Genomic DNA, 25,000 nt, shown 5'->3' on the forward strand with positions numbered 1-25,000 from the left:
ATTAATCTCACTGTAATTTTGAATTTAATCTAGATTAATCTAGATTAATCTATATCAAAATGGCTCATTCAGAAATGGCGCGCTAGCGAAATAATGCCGAAAAAACCCTTGGAGTTTCTTAAGACAGATGGCGCATTAGAACAGAGCTCATCTTTTTTTTTCCAAAATGCATCTCATCTTCAAAAAATGGTCATGTTGATACTTGGTGATGAAAAAAAACGCACTGCAATATGTGCAAAGTGTGTCCAATAGGAAGCATTTACAGTTATAAGATACTGAAATTTCAAAATGAACGGCGCTATAAGTTGTAGAGGCAAATACAGATAAATCTATCAAACATTTAGGCTATTTAAACAAAATGACCTCAACAATTCAGCATTTCTAATGGAGAGAGAGAGAGAGAGAGAGAGAGAGAGAGAGAGAGAGAGAGAGAGAGAGAGAGAGAAGAGAGAGAGAGAGAGAGAGAGAGAGAGAGAGAGAGAGAGAGAGAGAGAGAGAGAGAGAGAGAATCTGCCACTGTCTGTTAAAAAGAGCAGCGGCTCCTTTAAGAGAGGGAGGAGCTCTGCGCACAGTAAACTCAGCAGCTCTCAGCAGAGGCAGGCTACTGGATATTCCAACAGCACTGGCCCACGGCAATTTGGCCTACACCTGACAGTTTTTTCTCAGAATGCCAGAGGAGTTACAACTCGAAATTAATTCAGTTTGCAAGAAAGAAAAAAAAATGACATGAGAATATCTCACTGAGTCGCAAATGCGCGAATGCAACACAAACATTCAGCGAGAGTATTGGCAGTTTCAGTTTGACAATCTTCAAAATGCATATCGCACGGAATATTTTGCAATTATGGCACAGGCAAGATTTCTGGAAGTTGTTTAGGCCTATGTGTTCCATGCAATGCGAGAGGAAATGTCGGGATGGTAGGCTACTCACACACAATAATGTCTCTATGCTTCACCTCAAACAAAAACATCTCTTTAGTCTACCACTTATGAAAAAGCACTCAAACAACACCTACCACGGCAGAGGAATTAATGTTTTCAGCATGCAACTGTTCATATTTAGTAGGTCTGCTGAAGCAACAGGTGGAGAGGAGAAAGCGACTGGAGCGCAGTCTGAAAGCGTCTGTCAATGGAACGCTATGGTGATGTGCATACCAAAACCCATATTTTGAGAATAGATTAACGTGCGTTATTTTCTTTATCGCGCGACAAGAGTCTCACATTATCGCAGCACGTTAACGCCGATAACGGCCCACCACTAATTTTGATATAACGTTACTATAAACTAAACCCTCGGGAAAAGAAGAGCAGTGCTACGTGCATCTATTGAAGATTCTTAACATGGACTCAGTCAGGGCGTCTAGCTACAGTGGACCTTTAGGTACCGGGCTTCTAGCTACAGTGGACCTTTAGGTACCGGGCTTCTAGCTACAGTGGACCTTTAGGTACCGGGCTTCTAGGCAGGGGCGGTTCTAAGGGGTGGCAGGGGGTGGCATTTGCCCCCCCAGAAATATGATTTGCCACCCCAATTAAGAGCCCTGATTGTGACCAATAGCCTTAATGCTTGACATCATTTCAGACATAGAACTTTGGGTGGCAGGGTTTCACTTGAAGGGATTCACTGTATCACAAAAGTGTGTGTGTCGATTATATAGTGTTTATAATTTTCCCTTAGTGTAGGAGCATGCCCCCCTGAAATACACTTCGCCACCCCTTTGCCTCCCCAAGTATAAATGTCTGGAACCGCCCCTGCTTCTAGCTACAGTGTTTTTTCATAGGAACACAGTTTTTTCTCCGGGCTTCCAGGTAGGCTACACTGCTTTTCTTAGAAAGTTCAATTTGCGGAGTACGAGACATTGTCAGGATCTTACAGAGCAGTTCCACCTAAACCACCCTGGGGGGGAGAGGGGAAATGGCAGTCCAATCATCAAGTCTGATTTGTTTTTTTGTGTTTCGTTTTTTTAAACTACGGACGTCTTTAAGAACAAAAATCCCCCTGGGATAGAAACAAAAATGTAAGTTAAGTACAAAGAATACACACAGTTTGTGTGTGTGTGTGTGTGTGTGTGTGTGTGTGTGTGTTACCTGTGTCTGCATGTCCTGTAGTGTGTCTGTGTGTGTGTGTGTGTGTGTGTGTGTGTGTGTGTGTGTGTGTGTGTGTGTGTGTGTGTGTGTGTGTTACCCGTGTCTGCATGTCCTGTAGTGTGTCTGTGTGTGTGTGTGTGTGTGTGTTACCTGTGTCTGCATGTCCTGTAGTGTGTGTGTGTGTGTGTGTGTCTGTGTGTGTGTGTGTGTGTGTGTGTGTGTGTGTGTGTGTGTGTGTGTGTGTGTGTGTGTGTGTGTGTGTGTGTGTGTGTGTGTGTGTGTGTGTGTTACCTGTGTCTGCATGTCCTGTAGTGTGTGTGTGAGGATGATGTTGAAGACTGCGTGTGATCGGCTGCTCTCCTCGTTCATGTTCGTAGCCGCCACCGTGCGAGACTTGTTGCCCTCAGACATCAAGGACTCGATATCCTGCACACACACACACGCACACACACACACATTAAAGAATGTGCGCGACATATTACCCTCAGACATCCTGGACAACAGAGAATACAGTGGTATGAGAAAAGTATTATTATATGGATAGAATTTCACAACTGAAATGTTTATAATAATTATAATAATAATTTGTATTTGTATAGCACTGTGTCATACAAGGCATGTAACTCAAAGTGCTTAACAAATGGGAAAAAAAACATTGTTAGAGATAGATTTAAAATGAGAGGTATAGAGGAGAGGTAGAAATAGCAGGAAGGCAGAGGAAGAAGAGATAGACAGAGATTGTAGAGTCATAAGGTCAACGTAGGTTAGGACCAGGATTCTTAGATGCGTAAGGTCCATAGTGGCTGGGCCTAGCATAAGTCATAGATAGTCACACAGAGATTGGGCGCTCAGGTGCGGCCCCTGGTGGCATCAGGGGTGAGGAAAAACTCCCTTTCGCTTGATTCATAGTTTGTAAGGGGGAAAAAAAGCTCAGTGAGGTCTGAGAAAAAAAAACCCTATAGTCAGGAAGAAACCTCAGGCAGAGACCAGCGGCCACCTAGGGGAGCCCCCTGCCAGGGCTGGTTGCGAGTAGTAAGGGCGCTGCGGCAGCTGGGACACTATGACGCCTTGGCAGCTAGGAGTTGGCAAGGATGAAGAGGTGGGTCTTCAGCTGCTTCTTGAAGGAGTCGACGGAGGTGGCTGATCGGATCTCGATGGGGAGGGCGTTCCATCTCTTGGGCGCATAGCAGGCAAACGCGGCGTCGCCGATCTTCTTTTGCGGGGGGGTGGGGGTCCTTAGCAGCTTNCTCTTTCCCGATGGTTTAACATATGTTAAAAAGAATTTGCCGCCTCAAAAGCTCAACAAGGCATAAACCGATGTAATGATTTTCCAAAAGGGTGCCCAAACTCTCTCATACCACTTTATAATATCATATCATATCATATCATATCATATCATATCTGTCAGGGACTCAATGTCTTGCACAACACAATTGACTATTTTACTATTTAGAAAAGTCAGAGACAACTTCCAAAATACAGTACCTGGTAATGCATGTATAGATGCCATGTCTCTACTACAAATGAATACAGTCCTTGGTAATGCCATGTGCATTGTCATTATATTGTGAAAGCCCATTGGGAAACTCCAACTCCCATTGTCATTGTGACACAGCACTCCACAGCACACAAGTGAACACTGCACACTGCACACAACGAAATTGCATTTTATGCCTCACCCGTGCAAGGGGGCAGCCCTCAGTGGCGCCCCATGGGGAGCAGTGCGGTGGGACGGTACCATGCTCAGGGTACCTCAGTCATGGAGGAGGATGGGGGAGAGCACTGGTTGATTACTCCCCCCACCAACCTGGCGGGTCGGGAGTCGAACCGGCAACCTTTGGGATACAAGTCTGACGCCCTAACCGCTCACCCATGACTGTATGTGTATTGTATATAGGTGTAACGTCCATCTATAACATTTACATTGCTACTCCATAACTTTTCAGCTACACTAGACAACATCACCCAGACGTGTATATGGGAATAGTGTGTGTGTGTGTGTGTGTGTGTGTGTGTGTGTGTGTGTGTGTGTGTGTGTGTGTGTGTTCACCTTGCAGCTGGCGACAGCGAGGCGTGACAGTCCGTCCACGTACGGCCCCAACACACTGTGCTCCCTGACACGCAGAGCAGCACGACTCCTGCACACACACACACACACACACACACACAATTACATTACACTACACCCAGAGCTGCACGACTCCTGAACAAGAGACACACACACATTACATTACACGCAGAGCAGCACGACTCCTGCACACACACACACACACACACACACAAACACCATTACATGACACTACATTAAATCACACGCAGAACTGCACAGCAAAAAAAGAAAGAAAGAAACATATACAGAGGCATAATAAAATGTATTAGAAGGACATCATATACAGTGTAGTGTAGAGTAGTATAGTAGTGCATAGTGAAAGGTATAGTAGTGTAATGTAATGTAGTGTAGTGTACCACAGAATAGTAGGTGCATAGACCTAGGTATAGTAATGTAGTGTAGTGTAGTGTAGTGTAGTGTAGTGTAGTGTAGTGTAGTGTAGTGTAGTGTAGTGTAGTGTAGTGTAGTGTAGTGTAGTGTAGAGTAGTGTAGTGTAGTGTAGTGTAGTGTAGTGTAGTGTAGTGTAGAGTAGTGTAGTGTAGTGTACAACAGAATAGTAGGTGCATAGTCCTAGGTATAGTGCAGCTGCATATACAGTATACAGCAGTGTTTCTCAAAGTGTGGTCCGGGGACCACTGGTGGTCCGCGACAGAGCTCAGGTGGTCCGCGAGTGGATTTCTATTTTTCCAAGACAAGCTAGAAGTAGGCTATATTTGTAACACAATTACAAAGTTAAATGCATGGAAAGTCTTATTTTCACCATGATAATACAGGCTTGTAATGTAAATAAAAAGTAAGTGATCTGCATTGAAATAAAACGTGTCAAATTAGCACCCCTCAAATGCCAATTGAGTTGACAGGTGGTCCCTGAACACTTTTTGGGGGACAAAGTGGTACTCGGTCTGAAAAAGTTTGAGAAACACTGGTATATAGTAATGTAGTGTAGTGTAGTGTACAGCAGAATAGAAGGTGTAGCATACAGTATATGAAAGCCAAAAGCTCTTTATTGGCCGCCATTCCCACACTAGGATCGTACTATCCAGTGAAGTGCAGGTTATATCTGGACAGCAGAGTAGTAAACAGTGTTTATGAGGTCTAACAATAGAGCCAGTAAACAGGACAGGACAGGTGACACGGCAGGTCTGGGCAATAAACAAAATACAAAATACGGTAGCAGTGGCTAACTGAAGACTGATTATACTGAGGAGGACCATTAAAAATAGTAACTAGTAATAGTAATAGCCTACCTGTTTATTTATACATTTACTGTGGAGTCTATGCTTAATGATATGATATGCTTTCAGTCTATGCTTTGCTTGAAGGCAGTGGGTCATGAAATTATCTCGGGGGCCAAATAAAATGAGCCTAATTCGACGCCCTTTCGGTACTTACCGCTTACGTCATACAACCCTAAACCTAACCTAAACCTTAACCCTAACACTAACCCTAACCCTAAACCTAACCCTAACCCTTACCTTAAACCTAACCCTAACCTTAACCCTGAACCTAACCTTAAATTGCGTGTTTGAAATGTTTGATTACCATGTGAAGTACCGAGAGGGCGTCAAACTAGTGGGTCCCGGTCTCAGCTGCTAGCCCAATATGACCAGCTAGCCAAGTGAGCAGCTCCCTCTTCAGTCTGGGAGGTGGCAGTGCAGGGGAAATCAAAGAATAAAATAATCTTCTATTAGAGAAAGATAATTCAAACCCCGCCCACCCAATGGAAAGGAGTGTGCTCAAGTTGGGTCTCCTTATGCCCTGTGTACATCAGGCGCTACCAACGCGACCGGGTAGCTGGGGTGGTTTAAGAAGTTCGCCATGAATTCGTTTTATTCGCTCTGGACGCTGCACTGACATGTTTGATTCAGCTAATCACATAACGGCTCTGTCTTGACAGCCTGGGACATTCCTCGATATGAACGTTCCGATTGGTTTTCGCCGAACAGCGTCATAGCGAATTCGCTTAAGATTAGCTTGAGTTTAATCGCCAAAATTCGCCCTGGTCGCTCAAGAAGCTTCGCCCCTGGCGAACTGGTCGCGCACCCTCCATAGAGAATGAATGACTTCCGTCGCTTCATTCGCGTTGGTCGCTCCCGATGTACACGGGGCATAAGGGAGGCGTTGTCCCCTCCTCCTTCTCTTTTTGTGGTGTTTGGTGGTGGCTTGCATAAAATGTGCGCTACCGCCATCTACAGTATCAAGGGAACTGCCTTCATTCTCAACCGTAAGTCTCCAAAGGTCTCCTGGCTGCAGGTCTCCTAAAGGGCGCTCACCTGACGTTACATGGATTCCGGAAAAGTATGAGCTTGAAGCATCTTACTCTAATAGACAATTATTTGGGAGGACTGTGTGTGTGTGTGTGTGTGTGTGTGTGTGTGTGTGTGTGTGTGTGTGTGTGTGTGTGTGTGTGTGTGTGTGTGTGTGTGTGTGTGTCTCACCCTTTAGGATCCAGCAGGTCCCGGACCTTCTTGTTGTAGATCTCCATGTATGAGACCTCTACCGTGGTGTGTGTGTGTGTGTGTGTGTGTGTGTGTGTGTGTGTGTGTGTGTGTGTGTGTGTGTGTGTGTGTGTGTGTGTGTGTGTGTGTTTTATCTCACCCTTTAGGATCCAGCAGGTCTCGGACCTTCTCGTTGTAGATCTCCATGTATGAGACCTCTACAGTAAAGCTCTCCCCCTCACGCTGCTCCTTAGCAGAGCGCTCGAATAGAGAGCTGCAGAGACGCGGGATCAGACCCGGCCGGTCCACAGAACCCATCATGGTGTACGACTTCCCAGAACCTGAACACACACACACCAATCACGTTACAGTAGACTAAACCCACAACCAATCACATTACAGTAGCCAGAACACACAGCCAATCAGGTTACAGTGGCCTGAACACACACACACCAATCATGTTACAGTGGCCTGAACACACAACCAATCACGTTACAGTAGCCAGAACACACAACAAATAATGTTACAGTGGCCTGAACACACAACCAATCACATTACAGCAGTGGTGTAGTCTACGTAGAACGCAGGTATATCCACTTCCAAATTTCAGGGATTTCAGTATACCCACTTAAGATTGATCCATTATTTAGAATACCGCAAATATATGCAGTATACCCACCACAAAAAAGTAGACTACACCACTGCGTTACAGTGGCCTGAACACACAACCAATAATGTTACAGCGGCCTACCGTACCCGTCTGCGAATATATGCGAATATACAGGCCGTGTGTGTGTGTGTGTGTGTGTGTGTGTGTGTGTGTGTGTGTGTGTCTACTATACCTGTTTGTCCGTATGCGAATATGCAGGCGTTGTATCCCTGGAAGGCGTTATCCAGCAGACTCTCCCCAAGGCACTCAAACACCACGTCCTGCCCTGAAACACACACACACACACGCACACACACGCACACACACACACACACGCAGACACACACACACGCAGACACACACACACACGCGCGCGCGCACACACACACACACACGCACACGCGCACACACACGCACACACACACGCACACACACGCACACACACACGCACGCACACGCACACGCACACGCACACACACACACACACACGCAATTGTTTACTGCATTTCTGGACATGTGTATGACTAACAGCTGGTCAACAGTCTTCCTCCTGATAATAATAACCACATTTCAAAAAAAAAAAATCACATTTCAAGTAGCAGGTGACGGACATGTGTTGGATATAATGCGTCGCTATTTGTGATCAGGTGGTATCCATAGACTGCATCGTCTGACACTTCTGCAATAACTGTAAACACAATGCTGCTCTGTATGAATGGGCAGGTTTTTAACACTCAACCAATTTTCTGGTCAGACAAGGTCTGGGCTTCCTCTGAAACAATAACCGTAAAACAAAATATTTTAACAGCGCATCATAATCCTGTAACACTTGACTTACCTGCAAACTTTTCTGTGTCTGACTCATCCATGGACCAAAAACAGTAATCATACGCAAAGACCTACAAGGAAGGAAAACAGGGATGTGCAGTCAAAACACAGCTTCCCATCACACTCACACAAACACACAGACAAATGTACAGCACACACATACGCACACACACAAACACCTGCACTAAAACCAAATGTGAATTACAGAAGTAAACACAAATTACATCTAAAAAGGGAAAAAACCCTACAAGTCTAAAACTCAAAAGCCCAGGGTTGCACAGATAGACCAGGAGAGAGGAGAGAGGTAACTAGGGGGATGACAGGTAGGGCTGGGTATCGCAGCCATGTTCCTGTATCGATTCGATTTTGATTCTTAGGGCTTTGAATCGATTAATCACGATTCAATTCGATTCGATTCGATTCATTCCGAATCGATTCAATCCGTTCCCTTCTTGGTGCCAGGATTTCCCCCAAAAGATGCTGTTGCCTATTTTTATATAAAAATGTCAAAGGGCTGTGGCTTGACGGTGTTAACAGATTGCTAATTTGTAATAGGTAGGCCTTGGCCTAATTGACTAATACCTTCTGGGTATTTTCCATAGACCTAAATTAAACAAAAAGAACAAAAAGAAAAAGAACCAAAAAAATCGATTTTGTGCCCTGTGAATCGATTATGTGAATTTTAGATTATATTGATCGATTATCGATTGAATCGATTATTTTACCCAGCCCTAATGACAAGGGAATGCTCACCTTTGGCTGACTCCTGCAAGAGGAAAGAAAACACACAAAATGAGCATCATGAGTTTGAGGAGAGCATGGGAACCTTTTTATCTGCATTAGGAACCATTAACATACAGATCAACTGAGGAGCCAGCTGATAGCATTTACACGCACACACACACGCACACGCACACACACACACACACACACACACGCACACACACGCGCACACACACGCACGCACACACACGCGCACACACACGCGCGCACACGCGCGCACACGCGCGCACACACGCGCGCGCGCGCGCACACACGCGCACACACACGCACGCACACACACGCGCACACACACGCACACACACCGCTTTCCTCTCTGCTGGTTTTAAATCAACATCGAAGGGTTGGGCAGCATATTGAGTGAATGGGTATTCTACCAGAGTTGTCCTGATTTGATGCCAAAACAGTTTATTTTATGGAAACAAGGGAGCCTAATGTCCAAGGTAAGGTCCCTGCCCATCATGCCTCTTAATACCATTTTATGCATATTTTCCAACACCAATCTGCATGAACATGAAAACCTACAGTATTGGCTTTACGCCTTCCAGGTCATACCCATCTTGTGATGCGCCTTTGACAGTTCTGGGATCTCGTGACCAACATCTTGTCAATTTCAAGACAGCCACATCGAAATCACTTGTAGACTTTTCAGGGTTTGTTAGATGTCTTTTGTGGCCCATTTCCCAAAGGTAAAACAAAGTTTCCTAATAACTATGCACACCTGATATAAGGTGTTGGGCTCCTCCGATCACACCCTCTCTACCGGTATACAAAGGGGCAGTACCTGGAATGCTTAATCCAATAGGTTTTCATGTTCACATAATAATTCTGCACATCCTGTATGTTTATTCTTTTTTTGTAGCATATGTCCGTCCTTCTTCGTCAGGAGTGAGAGGGCATGCCATTATAACTGCACTGCTGAACATTTAGTGGCGTATTCGATCGGGTGTGAGTAAGCTTTTGCAACGCTGGCATTTAAAACTGCACTGGTGACCATTTAGCATTCGAGTGTGAGTAAGCTTGTGCCATGCTGGCAATGACAACTGATTTAGCACCCGTGTCCTTTATATCGGAACAAGAGCCACGTGAGAATTCTGGAAGCTATCCAGCTATTGCGCAACAGGAGGCAATGTGCCCAAGTCTTTACTTTCCATGCATGAGGTATTTGATCTGAAGTATTTAAAATCACATGAGTCTCTCTTGACATGTTGACTATTGTACTGTATTCAACCAAATAGTGACATGTCAGTCAAGTATTTCAGGTTTGGTAACGACTAGTGAACGACTCCTTACACCTAAAACAACAGAGACCTTGTGCATCAGTGAAAAGTGAAAAGTGAAAACATTCTCATTTGCTGTGATCAAAAGGCACGTCACATCATTCACAGTGCACAGTGCACACAAAGCAACAGGGCCCGGAAATAACATTTGTGCAGCTCACTTAGTTCTCACAAACTCCCAAATAAAAAAAACATTTGGATGAAGATATTCTACACGAGTTCCGTGACAGTGGATTTGGGTGAGTGACTCCTGATGATGAGCAGTGCACTACTATAAGTTGGTATGGCGAATTCAGGTAAATTGGGCCACTTGTTTGCTTCTAAGCAAATGGCCCAAAGTGGCCCAATTGACCTGAATTCACCACATCATTCATATTAGACAGGTCATCAGCTGGGAAAATTAGGCCTTTCGTCCTACCACACTTTTCTCTGTGCATTACTGACCAGAAGCCCTATTGGAAGAAATTAAAACATGGGGCCACGTCAATTTTTGCTCAGAATTCAATATGGCCGCCATTTTCCAAAATGACTTGTTTTCATGCATTATTACATTGTACTATAAGGTGATATTCATGAGAGATGAACTACTTTCAGCACTATTCGGTCCTATTTCCTTACATACATGTTTACAAAGGTTGGCTAAACTAAAACAAATGAAAATAAAGTTGTCCACCTTGCAATATCCAAAGGAAAGTGCTGAGATATACCGTTTACATCCGTACAAGGAGAGAAGAGAGGAGAGGAGAGTAGAGGAGAGGAGAGAAGAGAGGAGAAGAGGAGAGGAGAACAGGGTATAGGAGAGCAGGGTAGAGGAGAGGAGAGGAGAGGAGAGGAGAGGAGAGGAGAGAAGAGAGGAGAAGAGGAGAGGAGAACAGGGTAGAGGAGAGCAGGGTAGAGGAGAGAGGAGAGGAGAGGAGGAGAGACTGAGTCCAAATGAATAATACATTTGATGACAGATTGCTCCAGCCAATCAGCACCCTGCATGACCTATTCTAGCCAATCGGCACCTGGCATGAATGACCTGTTCCAACAGAACCCAGGCCTGAGGCAAACACACACACACACACACACACACACACACACACACACACACACACACACACACACACACACACACACACACACACACACACACACACACACACACACACACACACACACACACACACACACACACACACACACACACACACACACACACACACGCCAGCACTGCAGCCGCTGGTAAGAAAGTACCTGGACAACACACACGCACACACACTATCTCCGTCTCTCTCTCTGTTAAGAGAGTACCTGGACAAGGCAGGCACACAAGAGACCAGGCCAAGAGGAAAACAGAGAACAGACCCACCCTTTGTAAAGAGAAGAGAGAGAGAGAGAGAGAGAGAGAGAGAGAGAGAGAGAGAGAGAGAGAGAGAGAGAGAGACGAGAGAGACGAGAGAGACGAGAGAGAGAGAGAGAGAGAGAGAGAGAGAGAGAGAGAGAGAGAGAGAGAGACGAGAGAGAGAGAGAGAGACGAGAGAGAGAGAGAGAGAGAGAGAGAGAGAGAGAGAGAGCAGGCAGATATATAATTATGTTAATGTAAACATGAGATAGACGGGCTGTGTGTGTATGTGTGTGTATATATGTGTGTGTGTGTGTGTGTGTGTGTGTGTGTGTGTGTGTGTGTAGGAAACCATGCACATATTTAAATGTGAGCAAGTGTAAACATAAGTGTGTGTGTACAGTACGTGTGCGACACAGGTGTGTGTGTGTGTGTGTGTGTGTGTGTGTGTGTGTGTGTGTGTGTGTGTGTGTGTGTGTGTGTGTGTGTAAGAGAGCAGCATGGCCATATTCAATGTGATGTAATGTGAGCCAAGAGAGCATGCCCATTTGGAGTTATGCGAGTGTACATGTAAGCACAAGAGTGTGTGTGTGTGTGTGTGTGTATGTGTATGTGTGTGTGTGTGTATGTGTGTGTGTGTGTGTGTGTGTGTGTGTGTGTGTGTATGTGTATGTGTGTGTGTGTGTATGTGTGTGTGTTTCATAAGGCAGGGACAGGCATGGGCTGTTCTACAAGCCACCCACTCATTTGTGGAAACACACACACACACACACACTCTACAGGTTCTGCCTCGCCCTCCTCAGCAGGCCACTGCTTGCAGAATTATTACGCAGACAGACAGACAGACAGACAGAAATTTCAATTCTTTGTATGGCCAGCGCATGTAAAGAAATTGACAATAAAACCGACTTGACTTGACTAGACTTGACAGACAGACAGACACAGCCCAGGGGATACACACCTCTTCAACAGCAGAGAGAGACAGGCAGACAGACAGACAGACAGACAGGTAGACAGGCAGACAGACACACACAGCCCAAGGGATACACACCTCTGCAACAGCAGAGAGAGAGAGAGAGAGAGAGAGAGAGAGAGAGAGAGAGAGAGAGGAGACAGGCTGGCAGACAGACAGACACACACACAAAGAGACAGACAGACAGACAAACAGGAAGATAGCAGGCAGGCAGGCAGACAGGCAGGCAAACAGACAGAGCCTGAGGGATACACACCTCTATATATAAACAGCCGATATCCCTGATCAGAGAGAGAGCGAGAGAGAAAAAGACAATGTGTGTGAGAGAGAGATGAGTGGGGTACAGACGTCTACAGTCGCAATAGCAGTGAGAGATAGAGGTTTGGAAGAGGAGAGACACACAGGCAGGCAGGCAGACAGACGGGCGGGCAGGCAGGCAGGCAGGCTGAGAGACAGGGAGACAGACAGACAGACAGGGCCCATGGTACTACACAGGAGTAGGAGTCCAAACATCGTCAAGAGCAGACAGCTCAGAAAGTGCTAGAGCACTGACTTGAATATAGTATATATGGCAGAGAGGCACGCCTGAACACACCACACCACACCACACCACACAACCCCACACAACCCCACACCACACAACCCCACACCACACAACCCCACACAACCCCACACCACACCACACCACACCACTTTCACTCTCTTCCCTCTGCTCTTCTGAATAGTAGCCTACTTTTCAAAAAAAGTGTCACCCTCACCACAACTGGAAACAAATGTAAGACAACAATGTGTAAAAAAAACAAAACAAACAAAAACAAAAAACACATAAAAATTGGAGCGAGTTGTTCTGTCCTGCTTGGCCCTTCTCCATCAGCAGGAGCCTACAGCAGCAGCGCACAATGAGGAGGACAAGCAGTGTTGCCAGATGGGCCGGTATCCTGCCCAATTGGGCTGCTTAGGATGGCCTGCCGATAAAAAGGGCATTTTGACAGGTTTTTCTGACGACATTTGGCCACAGATACAATAGACCAGTGGTTCTTAACCTGGGGTGCGGGCACCCCCTGGGGGTGCACCAGAGATTTCAGGGGGTGCGCGGAATTTTGTTTGTGTTGAGGTCGTGACCAAAATTCTGCTTCGAAACATTATAATTAGGCAAAATCAAGACCAAATGAAAACAGGTGTGATCCTAATGTAAAGTCATTAAAGTATTGATCAATTTCTAAAGCAAGAATCATTGTAATTATTCACTTAAATATTTTTTTGTGCGTATACACGTGTAGATGTTTGGATTGGGGGTGCGCGGCTTGTCTTGGGCACAGGTTAGGGGGTGCTTCAAGAAAAAAAGGTTAAGAACCACTGCAATAGACTATAGTTCAAATCGAGCGGAATGTAGTGCTTCCAGGCGGGTTTAAAGTATTATTCCGGACGGAAATCATCAGACTCATCTGGCAACCCTGGTGACAAGTGACCATGGGAACAGGGAAACGACAAACAGCTGGATGGAAAAGCAGAGACAGACAGAGAGAGAGAGAGAGAAAGAATGGAGAGAGAAAGAAGAGAGAGAGAGAGAGAATGGAGAGAGAGAGATAGAGAGAGAGATAATGGAGAGAGAGAGAGAGATAATGGAGAGAGAAAGAGAGAAAGAGAGAGAGAGAGAGAGGGAGAGAGATAGAGAGAGAGAGAGAGAGAGAGAGAGAGAAAGAGAGAGATAATGGAGAGAGCGAAAGAGAGAGATAATGGAGAGAGAGAGAGTGAGAGAGAGAGTGAGAGAGAGAGAGAGAGAGAGAGAGAAAGAATGGAGAGAGAGAGAGAGAGAGAGAGAGAGAGAGAGAGAGAGAGAGAGAGAGAGAGAGAGCGAAAGAGAGCGATAGCTAAAGGTATACTGGCTCCGTTGGCCATAAATTGAGGAGAGTGCTGTTTTGAATGTGAGGAAGTGAGATAAGGCCGCTGCTGGTGCTCCACGTAGTGCAGCTGGTTCCTGGAGAGCAGCATCCTGTGAGACATGAAATCCCCCTTACCTACTGGTCACATGCTCCCGATGACACATGGACAATAAGAAGGGAGATATAGTGTAGTGGGATCCCCTTTCCTACTCACAGACCTGGTCACATGCTCCCAATGACACATGGGCAACAAGAAGGGAGATATAGTGTAGTGGGATCCCCTTTCCACTCACAGACCAGGTCACATGCTCCCGATGACATGAAGGGAGATATATGGCTCGTTCAAAAAATCGAGAATCCCCAGAAAGCCGACCTAAAACCTCGGGAAAGTGGGAGTGAACATTTGGTGACGCAATGTCAGATCGATAATTATCGAGGTTGATCTCTGGCGGAAGTATAGAAGAACGAGTTCCCGAGCTTGTGTTTTGAGTGACGACACACGCATCATCAACATGGCGCCCATGCATGCAACTGACATGTAAACAGTATCATAAATGTTAAAATGTCCATCTTGTAATCACTATCAACAACACCAGTCAATGTCATTCAACTGCAGATGCACATATGTCAGTAATGCTGGTCTCTGGTTGTTTAATTTAGCTTACTTCAGCTAAAATTATATGTCGTGGGTGTGGAGGCTCAAGGTGAGGTGAAAAAAAGAAAAGAGAACCAAAACAAAACACGCATGAATCCCGATTGTTCCGGGATCAGTGGCGTTCATGCGCCAAACTCCAGAACTCGATTGTCATGTGAGCAGTGTCGTCAGCTGTCTCGAGAGGTCCCGAGCTGGTGAAGGCAACAATAGTGTAGTGGGATCCCCTTTCCTACTCACAGACCTGGTCACATGCTCCCAATGACACATGGGCAACAAGAAGGGAGATATAGTGTGCATTCCAATGTGCAACCTTGCGTCCTCCACTTGTGCTTGTGGCCTCGCCCCGCCTCCTGGCCCCTCCTCCATGGAGAAAACAATAAAGTTTCCCAGCTGTCAGCCTAGCCACAACAACTTTTAGGGGACTGTTTTTCATTCACCATCCCAATTGCAAATGAGAAAATGACTTTAGAATTAGCTTTTGCGAGATATGGAAATATAATGCTGTTGTCAGTGATGTCATCATGGCGTATTACTTCCTGGTATGAGGCCACAAGCACAAGTGGAGGACGCAGGGTTGCATATTGGAACGCACCCATAGTAGTGAGATCCCCCTTTCCTAGTCACAGAGTGCCAATGACACATGAACAACAAATTGGGATTGAAAAAGGATTGGAAGGTATATAGTGAAATTCCCCTTTCCGAATGGTCCAATGGTCTCAATGAGTGACACACAAAAAAAACAAGACAAATATAAATAAATAAAAGAACTGATATGGGGAAAATTTGAGATGATTTTTCCTATATTGACTTATTATTTCTTTTCAGGATTAGACCACAAAATCTTCCCAAGCTGCATCATGAACGATCCCCCTTTCTTACTCAGAGAACAGTCCCATAGTCCCAATGAGTAACATACAAAAAAAAGGGAAAAAAAGATATTTTTTAAAAGTATTGGAAGATATGGGGAAAATATGACATGGCATTTCCCCTATTGGCACACTGTTTTTTGTTTTTGTACCGTTTTAGGCATCCAAAATAACATCATGTGCAACGCCCCCTTTTCTCGTCACAAAAAAAGCAAAGCTGCTGCATCTGATATGAATTAGGGTGAGGCAATATGACAAGCAAATGCAGATGTGCAGATATCTGTGATGAGGCTCCCGTCTTTCCTTCCCCATACTGACCTGCACCGGCCCTCTTGTCATAAGGTCCCCATACTGACCTGCACCGGCCCTCTTGTCATAAGGTCCCCATACTGATAGAACCGGCCCTCTCTTGTCATAGGGTCCCCATACTGATAGCACCGGCCCCCTCTTGTCATAGGGTCCCCATACTGACCTGCACCGGCCCTCTTGTCATAAGGTCCCCATACTGACCTGCACCGGCCCTCTTGTCATAAGGTCCCCATACTGATAGAACCGGCCCTCTCTGGTCATAGGGTCCCTATACTGACCTTCACCGGCCCTCTCTTGTCATAGGGTCCCCATACTGATAGAACCGGCCCTCTCTTGTCATAGGGTCCCCACCAAGGAAAAACAAACTGGGCTCTACTGTGGCCTGTGTGACCGAGGTGTCCCCGCACAGTTCATACCCCTCGGGGCCACAAACCTGCCACCTCGTCAACACATCTGCCACCTCGTCAACACACCTGCCACCTCGTCAACACACCTGCCACCTCGTCAACACACCTGCCACCTCGTCAACACACCTGTCATGTCGTCAACACACCTGCCACCTCGTCAACACACCTGTCATGTCGTCAACACATCCACTTCAGCAATGGGAGTCACAGTACGAGACCGCTGAGCTAAAGGGCCGGTCCAATAGCCCAACGCTACCGCACTGTATTGAGGCTTCGGGAGGGAGGTTTACTAACGTTCCACGCCACACTCTGCTAGTTGTATTGAGGCTTCGGGAGGGAGGTTTACTACTGTTCCACGCCACACTCTGCTAGTTGTATTGAGGCTTCGGGAGGGAGGTTTACTAACGCTCCACGCCACACTCTGCTAGTTGTATTGAGGCTTCGGGAGGGAGGTTTACTAACGTTCCACGCCACACTCTGCTAGTTGTATTGAGGCTTCGGGAGGGAGGTTTACTAACGTTCCACGCCACACTCTGCTAGTTGTATTGAGGCTTCGGGAGGGAGGTTTACTAACGTTCCACGCCACACTCTGCTAGTTGGCCTCCGTTACATCTGCTATGCGTCTGCTATGTTATGCGTCTGCTATGCGGCTGACAAGGGTTTGATTCCAGCCTGGGTCCTTTGCCGGCCCTTCCCCATCTCTGTCTCCCCACTCCCTTCCTGTCTCTCCTCCACTATCCTATCTCGTTAACAAGAATGAAAGGCTAAAAGCCCCCAAAAATACTTTAAAAAAAGAAAAAACTAAGTGAAAAGAAAAGAAAACAACAAAGTAATGAAACATTTAGTTAAAGTATAAGGATGAGCAGGATAGTGCCTGGACAGCTGTGTGTGCCAGAGCAGTGGCGTCCTGGAGAATGTGGCAAATGAAGAGAACTGAGCAGGGCCACTGGCAGCTTTAGCTGGGCCCGGGACGAAGTCATCTGAAAGGCCCCCCTGTTCTATGTATGCAATGTATCCGGGACAAAATCCTCTCCCCTGTTCAGTGCATGCAATGTATTGTGGGCCCAATTCTGGGGCCCTCTCTCCCTGGGCCCGGGACAAAATCCTCCCCCCTTTTCAATGCATGCAATGTATTCAATTCTGGCCCCCCTCCCTCTCCCTGGGCCCGGGACAACTGACCCCTTTGGGCCCCTGTGTTGGCGTCCCTGGATGGGAGGGATGATGAGTGGTGGCTTCCCCCACACACTACAGTTCATTAACTCAACTGCAGAAAAAATGTACAAACCAAAACTATGTCACAGTGAACCTTTCACACTTTCACAAAACAACCGACATGCTGACAAGACTGCAACTGACAAGAATGCTCCACCACAATATCTTATCTGTATGTTTACTGTAGTTTAACTGCACATTGGAGACTGGTCAAACGCAATTTCAAACTTCTGTGCTAACACTGTTACATAGATTTTTGACGATAAAGTACACTTGACTTGACCTTGCAAGAATGCTCCACCACAAATTTAAGCTCCCTAACGGTAGTTTACATATTTGGCAAACACATTCAGTCCTGATCAAAACTATGCAGAGTAGTGGACTGGGGAGAGAAGCAGGGTAGAGTATACTGCCGTACAATTTCAGAACGGAGAACTCGGAAATGGGCTTTAAAATACCTCCTTTGTTTTGTGTCAAAACATGTTGGTCTAACATTGTCCCATTTCAGAGAAAAGCTACAGAAACGGATGTTGCCACGCTTATTTTTATTTTATTTTTTCTTAAAGAGGTTACGTCTTACAAGCCAAAAACGCAGTAACTCCCGTGTAGTCACTGCACTTATCATTGGAGCAACCAACATAGTTGCCCGGCCAGACAGGAAACTTTAAAGCATGTTTCCCCGTTTACCAGTAAGAGGAGTTACTGCCGTCTGTAGGGCAGTAGACCTGCGCCTACAATTCACTGTTTACTCCAAGACTGTTGATGCACCAGCCCACACACACACACACACACACACACACACACACACACACACAAACACACACACACACACACACACACACACACACAACACACACACACACACACACAGCACACACACACACACACACACACACACACACACACACACGGAGAGAAGGAGCGAGGAGTGATAAGAGAGCACCCCCCCCCCCCCCCACACACACACACACAACACAAACACTGGGTCACATTGTTTCCTTGGGCACTCTGAGAATCCAAGGTTACACTCCACCAATTCTATACGGTTGCCATGATAACCGGTGGGCCAAAAGTAGCTGAGGAATTTAGATTGGAGTAGCCACACACACACACACACACACACACACACACACACACACACACACACACACACACACACACACACACACACACACACACACACACACACACACACACACACACACACACACGAGTATAGTGGCCCAGCCACTGCCTACGGCTAGATTAAAAACAAGAGGCACAGACTGACAGAGAAAAGAAAGAAATAGAAAAGAAAGAAATAGAAAAGGAAAAAGGAAAAAGGAAAAAGGGAGAACTGAGGGGGAAAGAAAAGTCAGGCTCCACCACACGTCACAAGTCAGACCAGACCACCCAGACAATGCTGCAGTTATCAGTCACAGTTTCCATTGTATCACCTCTCAGCTGGGTGATAACTTGCTACTCCAGACTCACATGTAACATGTTCCTTTTGTTTCGACCTTCTATAAAGACAAGTGATATCACTGTGTGTTTGTAGGAATGTCAGAAAGACAAAAGCCTGTAGCCTAAAGCCACAGGTGTTGAAGCGATGTGTGGGGGGGTGGGGAAGTGTTGTGATATTGCCTAATACGCTGCATCCCAAAAAAAGAAGACATGTTTAAAGAAGTGTGTGTGTTAATGCCTTCTACTGGTACCTCTTTCTTAACCCATTTTGTCCTAAGCCCTTTTTGGGAAAGGATGCCCTCTTTCTATTAAAACCTAAATATCTCGGCCCCCGAAGCACATAAAAACATGAAATAAGTTGCATTTAAAATCTAGGACCCTCATATAGCACTAGAATGTGTTCATTCAGCTCTAACATGCCCACATTTTTAATAAACAGCTACAATCTCAAGAACTTGAATGCAGCATATATGTCGCTCCAGGACACAATGGGTTAAATACAGTAGTTTTTGTGGTGAGAGACCAGAGATCGTTTTCATAATGCACTTGTCAATAAATGTTTTTTTCTATTCTATTCTATTCTAATCTATTCAAATCTATTCAAATCTATTCAAATCTATTCTATTCTATTCTATTCTATTCTATTCTATTCTATTATATTATATTCTATTCTATTCCGGCCTACCTGGCGTCCCCCTTGCCCATGTTCCCTGCTGCAGGGTTGAGGATGGTCTGGTTGCCGTCCATTTCCACAACACACTTAGTCTTCAGGTCCTTTTCTGCGGAGGGAGAGAGAGGGGGTGGAGGGGGGGGGGGGGGAGAGAGTTGGAGAGGAAGAGGGAGGGGGGGAGGCGGGAGAGTTGGGGAGGAAGAGGGAGGGGGGAGGCGGGAGAGTTGGGGAGGAAGAGGGAGGGGGGGGGGGAGGCGGGAGTGGAGGAGGAAGAGGGGGGGGGGAGGCGGGAGAGTTGGGGAGGAAGAGGACAAAAACATTCATGTCATAGTTCATCTTCAGTTACTGTCCAACAAAGAGGACAAGCGACCTAGAGAAACATCCCAAATATCTGGGAGCCTATAGCAGGCTATCCCAGCAAATCCGCAGTAGTACAAATCTCTGCAATATAGCCGCTCAACCTGTTGCTCACAGTGTTTATGGAACTCCAGAGGAGACACTGGTTTGTAATTGACTAGACAGCATGTTATAAAGTTACACACTTTTCCATCAGGGAAGTAAAAAGGAAAAAATAGATTGGAGAAACATTGGTCTCCTTGAATCATGAGCTTTCCCAGTCTGGAGCAGCAGCACAGGACAACACACTCCATGCCCTCAGGAACACATGTGGCATCAGAGGGAAATTACACACGCTCGCCTCTAGAGCCCCTGATGTTTGCTTTTCATATGGAAAATTGAATGTAAACTCCCATGAATGAGCTTAACGGACAAGTGCACTATTTTAAACATTAAGCCCCTTTTCAGAGTTGCCTGCAATATTTTAGAACCCCACCCACTCTCTCTCTCTCTCTCTCACACACACACACACACACACACACACACACACACACACACACACACACACACACACACACACACACACACACACACACACACACACACACACACACACACACACACACACACACACACACACACACAGAGTTTGCTGTGGTCTCCATTATTTGGCTTGATGAGTTGCAAATTCTTGAACACAAATGTTTAGTGTGGTTTTAAGAACAGATTTGGACATGCCTAGACGGCCATTCTACATCCAGTTGAGACCAAATCTAAATTCGCCAAATATCTGACACATCAGACATTAAATACATGGTAAAGGGAACTCTAAAGCATTGCAGACTACTTAGAAAGGGGTCTCAATGTTCAAAATAATGAACATGTCCTTTAAGGCGCAACAGCCACGAGCTGTCTGTTTGACTCTGAAAAGTCAGTCGCTGAACTGAACTGAGAGCAGACTAGCAGTCTGACTATGAGAGCAGAGCAGCATTACTTAATGGAAACGCAATGACTGTCACAAGGTTTGGTGTGTGTGCATGTCAGTCTCACCTCTCCTGTTCATTGGTCGGACCCGTACAGCCACCTTCACGTTTGAGTCATTCAAACTTGCTTCGTCCATGGCGCTGGTGGAGGTTGTCAAACTGAAACGCGTAAAAGACGTTGGTTATGTCCGTTTTCTAAGACATGCTGTAAAAAAACTCACAAATTCCAATATCGGTAGTGAGTCAACATGATCTGAGCCAGCTATGTCTTCGACTTGCTTGTCACAGTGACCCATGTCGACGATCTTATTATCAACACACCCCTCTTGCATCAGGAATCTTTACGCTGCGCAACAGTATACATTAAATGTTACATGTCACCTTCAAAAGAAGACGGTTGCATGAAGGCTAACCTTTAAAACAAAGTTAAGTAGTTCATCTGATGACTCGGCGAAACAGATCACACGCACCTTGAGCCAGCGTCAGGTTTCCGAAAATCTAGTGTGACATTACAATTACTTTATTGGACAAGTCTCCAAAAGTACCCGATTTCTCAAGCGTGCGCAATGAAAGGAAAAGGCAATACTTACCACAGATCTTACAGAAACACCCAGTGGGAATTAACACTAGCTTGCTGGTTAGCCTGCGAGGTTATAGCCAACTGGCTTTATTCCAATCGTTAACAGTCCAAATCCATTTCATTTTGCGAAGATATTTCCTTCGGCCGCAGACACTCCCGCTGGTTGGGGTGAAAACTCTCCGCACGGCGAGTCGATGACACTTCCAGAACAAGCTGACTGTCACACCACCTGCCCTATTTCCTGCTCCTCCCGTGAGGGACCATTGAAGCCATTTTAACCTGAGACTTCAGTTCACTTCGCACAGGTTCCACCTTCCCCTCTATGGTCGCGGTGGGGCACTGTGAGCAACAGGTTGAGCGGCTATATGGCAGAGATTTGCGGTGGGGGATGGAGACTCCCAACTGAGATCGCTCCCGGACATGCGGTCCCAGGTGTTTCTATCACTCCCGGACGTGTAGTCCCACCCGATTATATTTCACGTATTATCATATACTGCCACATACAAGCAATTTAGGGTTAGGGTTAGGTTTAGGGTTAAGGTTAGGGTTAGGGTTAGGGTTAGAAACAAAAAACTAACATCAACAACATAACTAGCTCCGTCATATGGCGGTGGTACCGATAGTCTGGCTAGTGGGAGCGAGATGAAAGGGGAGCGTCCTGGGTTGGGAGCGTCAATCAGGGAATCAGAGATTTGTAGCCTACTGCTGCGGATTTGCTGGGATAGCCTGCTACACATACACAGTACTGGCAGTTCAAGGGCTGGAGGAAAAGACTAACTGGACAAATGCTACAGGTCTTATTTTGGCTCAACACAGTTACCTGCTGTAACTGTATCCAATTTAAAAGATCTGCGTTCCAGCAAGTGCCAGCTGTCAACAACAACCATGCAATCTTCCAACAAAACACTATGGATTAAAGAACACCAGTAGAAGACTTTCACGCAAACATCGCAATTAAAAAAAAAATGGGCTACACATTTACCAGGTTTTTATAAACATATAGGCTATGAATTTAACACTGCATAGAAAATGACAAAGTGTGTTAAACCATTGCCTATACTAATTTGAAAACATCCCTTGTATGTTAGAATTCCAAAAACGTTTAGAAAACAATTTGCACAGGATGCTGCTGCTGTCAATTTATTTCATAACTGAGCTGTCAAATGAGTGGAGTCGAGGATGGGACACGGAACTAATGAGCAGCTCTGCTTTTCTCCGGGAGAAAAACGTTGTTGCACAATTTCTGTCTTGTTTACGACAGCTGTGAGCAAAATACGGTAATAAGCATGTTGACATGTCTAGTGCCTTCGTGTTGATATTTCAGGTTGATCTACGCACTTATTGGACATATTTTTTAAGTTTAAGTTGATTCAACGTTTCATTCCAATAGTAGTATTCGCCATGGGGAAGCCAAAGAAGAAAAGTAAGTACCGCTGTGTCAGTTTTCAACTAAATACGTATGTGCTCACCTAGAGGCTAGCTAGCCAAGATATTTGACACATAATACACATGTGACTTTAGAAATAGTGAAAGTTTGTTTGGGGTTGTGTTGTTTGTTTTCGGTTGGTTTGGTTTACATACAAACTCGCATAAACGTCATTGTTGTGTGGTGAGTGGTATTCAACTACGTTAGCACTAGCAAAACATGCTATATCACCACTCTATACGTCACCAGCCCTTACGTCCAGGAATAAAACAAGTTCAAAGCTTGGTACTCCTAGAAAGATTGATCGTCATTTCATTGTGATGGAAGGGGAAAGCAATTATACATGGTGACTAGCATTGCATGTTGTTTTTGACTAGGGTCGTGTAGTGTACCTAGAATTGCTGTGCTGAGTGTCATACTTCATAGACTGAGTCTATGCTCTCTGTCACAAAACTACTGGAGGTCTCCAACATCTGGTTACCCAGATAAGAACTGGTTACCCAGTCAGAACCCACATTTGTCGGTCAGACGTGAATTCACCTTCAGTTAGTTGTTAGTTCTGCCTGACTGGCCAATCACTGGTTGTTGTTGTCTCATCGGGGTAACCAATTGTTTGAGGTAACTAGACATCTTTTCTCCCTCTCTACTACTCTACTCTACTCTACTCTACACTACTCTACTCTGCTCTACTCTACACTACTATACTCTACTCTACTCTGCTCTGCTCTGCTCTGCTCTACTCTACTCTACTCTACTCTACTACTCTACTCTACTCTACTCTACTCTACTCTCCATCCCCTCAGGTGATCTGAGCCGTGCTGAGCTGATGATGATGACCATAGCGGACGTCATTAAGCAGCTAGTGGACGCACATGAGGAGGGCAAAGACATCAACCTCAACAAGTAAGTTCACACATGACACCTTTACGGTACAGTACAGTACAGTTCAGACATGACGCCACGCCTGTCTTGTTCAATACATGTTTTTTCAAAGTGTTTTCAGTGGTTTTTATCCGTGTGTCCTTATTCAGAGTGAAGACGAAGACGTCTGCGAAGTACGGTCTGTCTGCGCAGCCACGCCTGGTGGACATCATCGCCGCGGTGCCCCCTCAGTACCGACGAGCTCTGGTGCCCAAACTGAAGGCCAAACCCATCCGCACCGCCAGCGGGGTCAGTGGAAAACATGACGGAATAATAACAACAACATACCATAATAATAATCACTAGTCATGCCTTGATACAGACATACATTACCATAATAATAACCATTATCTGCCTACGCAACTCAATCCTCTTTTCTGATTGGCTGATGGGGTTGCAACTAATTCCCTATAACCTGTCAGGCGTCAAACGTGCGACTAAGTTAGGCGAACTGCCGTTACTAATTCTAAACTGCAGGTTGCTATGGCCAAAAGCCAGTCGTTAATTCTATCGCATTTAGTTGTCAAGCCAAGAGCCAGTCGTCAGTTCTATCGCATTTGGTTGTCAAGTCTGTCGCCCTAAAAGTTCTACTACATGAATCTGATAGAGGTGTGCCTGATTACGTGCGCACTAACCTATATTATTCTGCAGTTGGCATAATTCATAGGTTACACATTTACAGATAGGCCCAGCAATAGATAACAAAAATAGCCTGTACGGAAATTCTAAGCACCTGCCTCGCCATCAATTGTATCGAAACGAGTCACCTCGTCATCTGCTCCACTCCCATGGTTTTTAAAATGTAGGCTATTTCCCGCTGCCTTCCCTTTGTTATTGATCTG

At 45.6% G+C, this 25,000-nt stretch overlaps 2 protein-coding genes across 2 annotated transcripts in view; one reads left to right on the plus strand and one right to left on the minus strand.

Moving 5' to 3' along the window:
• The window catches only part of LOC134469503 (kinesin-like protein KIF13B), an 82,150-nt gene extending 59,849 nt beyond the window's left edge, over nt 1-22,301 (minus strand). The window contains exons 1-9 of the mRNA XM_063223803.1: nt 21,822-22,301; nt 21,299-21,390; nt 19,928-20,021; nt 8,864-8,876; nt 8,121-8,181; nt 7,476-7,568; nt 6,794-6,974; nt 4,136-4,223; nt 2,377-2,511 (exon numbers count right to left, since the gene is read on the minus strand). Coding sequence (XP_063079873.1) covers nt 2,377-2,511; nt 4,136-4,223; nt 6,794-6,974; nt 7,476-7,568; nt 8,121-8,181; nt 8,864-8,876; nt 19,928-20,021; nt 21,299-21,368 — 735 coding nt within the window. The 5' untranslated portion in view covers nt 21,369-21,390; nt 21,822-22,301. The remainder of the gene's footprint in view (nt 1-2,376; nt 2,512-4,135; nt 4,224-6,793; nt 6,975-7,475; nt 7,569-8,120; nt 8,182-8,863; nt 8,877-19,927; nt 20,022-21,298; nt 21,391-21,821) is intronic.
• A 576-nt stretch (nt 22,302-22,877) lies between these two features.
• The window catches only part of elp3 (elongator acetyltransferase complex subunit 3), a 44,202-nt gene continuing 42,079 nt past the window's right edge, over nt 22,878-25,000 (plus strand). The window contains exons 1-3 of the mRNA XM_063222239.1: nt 22,878-23,234; nt 24,041-24,140; nt 24,269-24,407. Coding sequence (XP_063078309.1) covers nt 23,213-23,234; nt 24,041-24,140; nt 24,269-24,407 — 261 coding nt within the window. The 5' untranslated portion in view covers nt 22,878-23,212. The remainder of the gene's footprint in view (nt 23,235-24,040; nt 24,141-24,268; nt 24,408-25,000) is intronic.

Source organism: Engraulis encrasicolus, chromosome 18 (genome assembly GCF_034702125.1).
Source record: "Engraulis encrasicolus isolate BLACKSEA-1 chromosome 18, IST_EnEncr_1.0, whole genome shotgun sequence".
NCBI lineage: Eukaryota > Metazoa > Chordata > Actinopteri > Clupeiformes > Engraulidae > Engraulis > Engraulis encrasicolus.